Genomic DNA, 2,500 nt, shown 5'->3' with positions numbered 1-2,500 from the left:
CACAAAACCACATTCATATGAGAGGTTGTGAGAACGTTAAAATCGTACATGTTTAGATTAAAATCAATAATATTTTTTTATTGTAATCATTCAGAGGAGGGTAGATGGATCTTAATAGCTTAAAATAAGCAATAATTTGATAAGGGCAGTCACTTTTCTTAGAATAATTCTCAGAGTGCAGGATTTAAAACATTCAGGCATACAGAAGTAGGCTATGAGGGACCATGGAGAAAATAGGCTATTTGTTTCTCTTTGGTATCAATTTATGTAGATAAACCGACGGATAGCAGAAGTCGAAATGTTAAGGATTTAAACATTCTAGGCATAAAGTAGGCTATGAGGGACCATGGAGAAAGGAGGCTATTTGTTTCTCTTTGGTATCAATTTATGTAGATAACAGACGGATAGCAGAAGTCGAAATATTAATTACGCAATAAAAATAGCTTAATTATAACAATAGAAAGATATAAAAAACGAAAAAAAAATCTAGCAAACCTTTTCCAAGACATTTCAAAATATTTTCCACAGGACTCGACCGGCGTGACCCAAAAGACACACTGGTGGCAAGGACGAAGTGCCGGTATCATAGACTTCACCAACCCTGAAGCCGTGGCTTGGTGGACCCAAAGACTTGTTGACATCCAGACGTCCACTGGCATCGACTCATTCAAGTTTGATGCTGGGGAATCGTCTTGGTTGCCCAACGTCTTCACACTAAACGTTGATAAACAACTTTGGCCCAATGCTTATACTAAGTAGTAAGCAATGATTGTATTTGTAAATTCACTTCACTTCCACTCCCAGGTAGGCTTTCAGCCTGTCAGTGGAATCAGTTGTCTTCTCCACTCAATTCTGTTTTCAAAAATTCCCTCTCTTCTCAGCTGTTCAATTGTTGGCATGTTGTAAATTGTGCTCTATAATTGCATGAGATCATGATGAGGGGTAGATGGAGATGATTTGAGCATGCTCTTCGCACTCCCCAAGAGAGATTAGGTAATCAAACGTTCAAGGCACTAGGAGAGTTGGAAGACCCAGGCCTACATGGCTGAGGAATATGAAGTGTGAAGTAGGCGATGATGAATAGAGAAGTAGTGAATCAATAGCTCAAGATAGAGACGACTGGCGAAATCTAACCGAGGTCCTTTGTGTCAATAGGCGTAGGAGGAGATGATGATGATGATGAACAAGTCATGGTCATTCATTCATCAATTGCCCCGGCTAATAGCTGGACACTTACTATGGATGTTATTATAGCATTGTCAGTCTTACCTGTCGTTCAATAGATGCTAGTAAATATATGATACTTTAATTTCTAGCCAAATACATGAAACATATATTTTTCCTACTCGCTATCTTGTGTTTTATTTATTTCTGACCATGATTATTTCGGACAAACCACCCGTTCATGAGTTTTTGGACCCCCTTATATATAGACAATTGTGGGGGACCCCAGTGGGAAACCGGGTTTTTTTTGGGGTGGGGAAATGTCATAAACGGGTAATTTAACAGCAATAATAATGGTCAGAAATGCAAAATAAGCCCAAGATAACCAGTTGGAAAAATAAATGGTTCATGTAAATGGCTAATACCGGCCAAACAGGATTACTCAACACTTGAGATTTGTAAAAGGGTACAGAACCTAACAAACCCACCTAACCTAACCTAGTAGTTCCCAGGTCACAACACCGCTAGCTCGACACCCCCCTTTCCCAGGTCACAAACTAAAAGTAAATCACAATAATTCCTTACCTTATGATCGACACCGTCGCTTTTTTATTTTTTTGTTCTCGGCAATTTTTCCAAAAGCTTTGCAGTAGAAAAATGTGCTGGCCTTCCTTGAAAATTAAATCAGAATCGGACCTTTCAGGCATTATTTCGCTGTTATTTTTTAATTACACATGAGTAACAATAGCTTTACACTGAACGGGGAGCATTTCCATCATAATCAATTGCCGACATAAACAAAACTACACTAAATTTCTAAATAGATTGATGTGCTTCCCTTGAGTTCCCTCTTGGAGACGTCTTTACGAGATGGTGGTTAAGTTGAAACTGAAGACGAAGGTGGGAAAAAAATGGCTGTTGTAGAACAACATCCTGGAATTTATGAAGAAGTACTTGTAAGCTGTTAATTGGTTTAAAAAAAACACACTTGACAAATACGTCATTGCAAACCATGGATGTAAACAATGGACTTAAAGTGTAAAACACACTTCACATTTTAATAGACCGATACGTAAGTTGTTATGCCCCAGCCCCTATTAAACGTATAGAGAAAATACCAAACTCTTTATCTGTTGAAACAAAGGCACGGTTATAATGAAACTTGCATCCAAAAAATATCATAATAGAATAGTTCAGGTTTATCAGATTGTAATAGACCGATACGTAAGTTGTTATGCCCCAGCCCCTATTAAACATATAGAGAAAATACCAAACTCTGCATCTGTTGAAACAAAGGCACGATTATAATGAAACTTGCAATCCAAAAATATTATAA

The 2,500-nt window shown here is 37.8% G+C and overlaps 1 protein-coding gene across 1 annotated transcript in view; it reads left to right on the top strand.

The window, feature by feature from the left end:
- Positions 1 to 2,500, top strand: part of LOC137638470 (myogenesis-regulating glycosidase-like) — a 19,981-nt gene that overhangs the window by 9,547 nt on the left and 7,934 nt on the right. Inside the window, 1 exon segment of the mRNA XM_068370549.1 lies at positions 529 to 758. Coding sequence (XP_068226650.1) covers positions 529 to 758 — 230 coding nt within the window.

This window comes from Palaemon carinicauda, chromosome 3 (assembly GCF_036898095.1).
Source record: "Palaemon carinicauda isolate YSFRI2023 chromosome 3, ASM3689809v2, whole genome shotgun sequence".
Taxonomy (NCBI): Eukaryota; Metazoa; Arthropoda; class Malacostraca; order Decapoda; family Palaemonidae; genus Palaemon; species Palaemon carinicauda.
The sequence above is the reverse complement of the archived record's forward strand: the minus strand, read 5'-3'. Positions and strand labels throughout refer to the sequence as shown.